Below are 3,003 nucleotides of genomic sequence, written 5' to 3' on the forward strand. Positions count from 1 at the left end.
AATGTTATTTGTCAAGCGATGTCCAAACTTTTGCACACAACTGTATATACTGCAAACATACACCAATCAGCCACAACATTACAACCTTTCAAGTTCAAGAACTGTGGTTTTAATGTTGTGGCTGATCAGTGTACACACATACACGTACAGCATACACACAACAAACAAGCCTTACACCTGGAAAATATCCCTATGGTTACCTTGAGTGCAGGTGCAGGAAGCTGTGGAAGGAGGCGGAGCTTGTTGTGTCTAAGGTAGAGCTGCTCCAGAGCAAACATCTCTGATAGGTTGGCAGGAATGTCAGTCAGCTGGTTATTGCTGCAGTCCAGCAGCTTCACTTCTGCCAAATCAAGTCAGAACTCAGCCAAACAGTCTCTTACAGGGTTAGGCAGCAGGTCAAGGCTTTTTCATAGAACAAAGTTACACACTTCTCAACGCTTCAAATCCAGAAGTCTTTCAGAGCTTCAGTATGCAAAGTAGGTGCTGAACTGTCAAACAGTATCTGAAACCAGCCCACATCTTTTCAAAGTCAGAACTGTAACTTGCACTTCATGCGGAAGCGTGAAAGGTACCGTGTGTGACAACAATGCTGTTGGCGCATATGGTATTTTGTATGAATGTGTTGAGCAGAGCATCAGGTTCATGGCGTGCCAAACTGACATGGAGTGGAAACCACACCAAATCTGCACAAATTGACACAGTCAGTTGGACAAACAAAGCCTGTTATGAAAAAAATGCAACCCTCTCACTTGCTTGAATGGAGCAAGCCCATCAACGCAGCGGGGGTGCAACAGCACAGGGCTCCAGCAAAAGGATGTAAAGCCATCCTGCAACAAATTTGAGCCTGGTTCAGTTTTTGCTACACCCAACATGACATCATCCACTAAGGCACTGGCCAGTAACACAGATGTTTACGCCAGCACACATTCCTGGTGGGCTACTTTGCAACATCATTTCCTGGACTGCATAGTCCTGTATATGCTAGGTATACACAACAAGTTCAAATGCTATCATTACCTACTTGTGAGTGAAATGTATCCATGTGCAACCATCCTCATTGTTGTTACCTTATGTCAGCCTTCAATAAAATACGAATGGAGTTGTCACACATTAACCAATAAAGTTCAGGTAAAAAGACTCGCTGTATAGATGATGGCAAATTCAGAAAAATGTCCATTTCCAGAGCAGCAATTCCATCAGTACAACAGAATCATCCTACTCAACATTCTACTTTACGTGCTTTCTCTTTTTAACACAATGGTTCTCACTCACTGATTTATTTCCAAGCACTTTTCTTGCTGATTTTTTGCAACTGATGTTAAACTGTCAATGAAACTCAAGACTTACCGCAGATATTTCAAATAAAAAGCCTGTCAAGACAGAAAGGGCTCCTATTAGATGCTGTAAAGCTTTTAATGTGAAACTTTAGGAAGTATAGAAGTTCAATGATGGTACCTTCACAAATATGAAAAATGAGAATTGTAGGAAAACCTGTAGCCACTTAGTCGTGCCCAGTGGCCTGGTTAGATGGGGAACCAACTGGAAATACCAGATGCAGTGGCTCTAGGGTTGAGGATCAATAGGATTTTAATGAATCTGAATGTGAAACACCAGTGTCTCCAGTGTCTATACAATACGTTAAACCATCCAAAATCTTTTAGGAGAGATGTGGCAGGCTGTGGATTCTCACTGTTCTCAATATACTCTGTACCCTTTACTTCAGTCTTCCCAAGACAAACCACTGAGAAAGTCACACCAGAGGCAGGTGCACTTTCTTCGTTTGAAACATCAGTCTCTGTACAGTCAGCTAAATAGCACAGTGAAGTCAGGTGGTTATTGGGCAATAGGTAAAAAAGAAAAGTAAAAATAGAAGCAGATAAAGTGCAATATAAGGTGGAATTAAGATGCATTAATTAAAAGAACCATCTTTAGATTAGTTTTACATGTGGCTCCAGTTGGGGCAGATCTAAGCTCTAATGGGAGCTGGTTCCAGCTATGGGCAGCATTGTGGCTAAAAGCACTTTTACCGTGTTTAGTTCGAACTCTGGGCACCACTAGCTGACCAGTCCCTGCAGATCTGAGACACCTACCAGGTCCCGACCATTGAGTGGCTTATAGACACTAAGCAGGGCCTTAAATTGAATCCTGTATTTAACTGGAAGCCAGTACAGAGATCTAAGGAGTGGAGTAATGTGTTCTCTATTCTTGGTGCTGGTCAGTATTCTAGCAGCAGCATTTTAAATGAGTTACAATTGTCTAAAGGCCTTATTCTTTTTACTGTTGAAAAAAAGTCCACTATTTCATCATTTCTTGTATAACAAGTGTGAAAAACGTGAAGAAGCAGAACACCTGATAGCTGGCTGGTCTTACTTGTGAGCTGGGCCAGGCTGTCAGGCAGACAGCTGAGCTTGTTGTGACACAGGTTCAGTTTCTGCAGAGCAGTGAGGTGACCCAGGCTGGACGGCAGGTCCTTCAGACGGTTCTTGGACAGGTCCTTCAACCAATCACAACAAACAAGACATTTCTGTGAGGCAATCACATGACATGGTAGGTGGAGTATAACACACTACATAGTTTGTGTTAGTTACCAGCTCGGTCAGGTTCTCCAGGTGCCCCAGGTCCTCTGGCAGGCTCTCCAGCAGGTTCTGCTGTATCGTAAGGCTGCGGAGATTCTTCAGAGTGCACACCGCTAATGGCACTGATGTCAGCTGGTTATGACTGGCCACACATGAAAATAAATGCATGTTATATATCTCAAGTATGAAGAGCTGAATAGCACCAGGCCCCGACATGATCCACGCCTACCGGTTAAAGAAACTAACCTCACTCCATGAGTGCCTGGTGGGACAAATGAACCAGCTACTAATGGATGGAACACACCCTGAGTGGTGAACCGAACAGTCCTGATCCTGAAGGACCCTCAGAAGAGAGCAGGACCATCCAACTACCACCCAATAACCTGCCTCTACACAACATGGACACTCCTGTCAGGAATCATAGCAG

The 3,003-nt window shown here is 43.6% G+C and overlaps 1 protein-coding gene across 2 annotated transcripts in view; it reads right to left on the bottom strand.

The window, feature by feature from the left end:
• lrrc40 (leucine rich repeat containing 40) overlaps positions 1–3,003 on the bottom strand; it is a 27,302-nt gene that overhangs the window by 15,191 nt on the left and 9,108 nt on the right. For both annotated transcript variants that reach the window (XM_020620847.1, XM_020620846.1), the window contains exons 4-6: positions 2,589–2,718; positions 2,371–2,494; positions 201–340 (exon numbers count right to left, since the gene is read on the bottom strand). In XM_020620847.1, coding sequence (XP_020476503.1) covers positions 201–340; positions 2,371–2,494; positions 2,589–2,718 — 394 coding nt within the window. The remainder of the gene's footprint in view (positions 1–200; positions 341–2,370; positions 2,495–2,588; positions 2,719–3,003) is intronic.

This window comes from Monopterus albus, unplaced genomic scaffold, assembly GCF_001952655.1.
Source record: "Monopterus albus unplaced genomic scaffold, M_albus_1.0 scaffold250.1, whole genome shotgun sequence".
NCBI classification, from domain to species: Eukaryota; Metazoa; Chordata; class Actinopteri; order Synbranchiformes; family Synbranchidae; genus Monopterus; species Monopterus albus.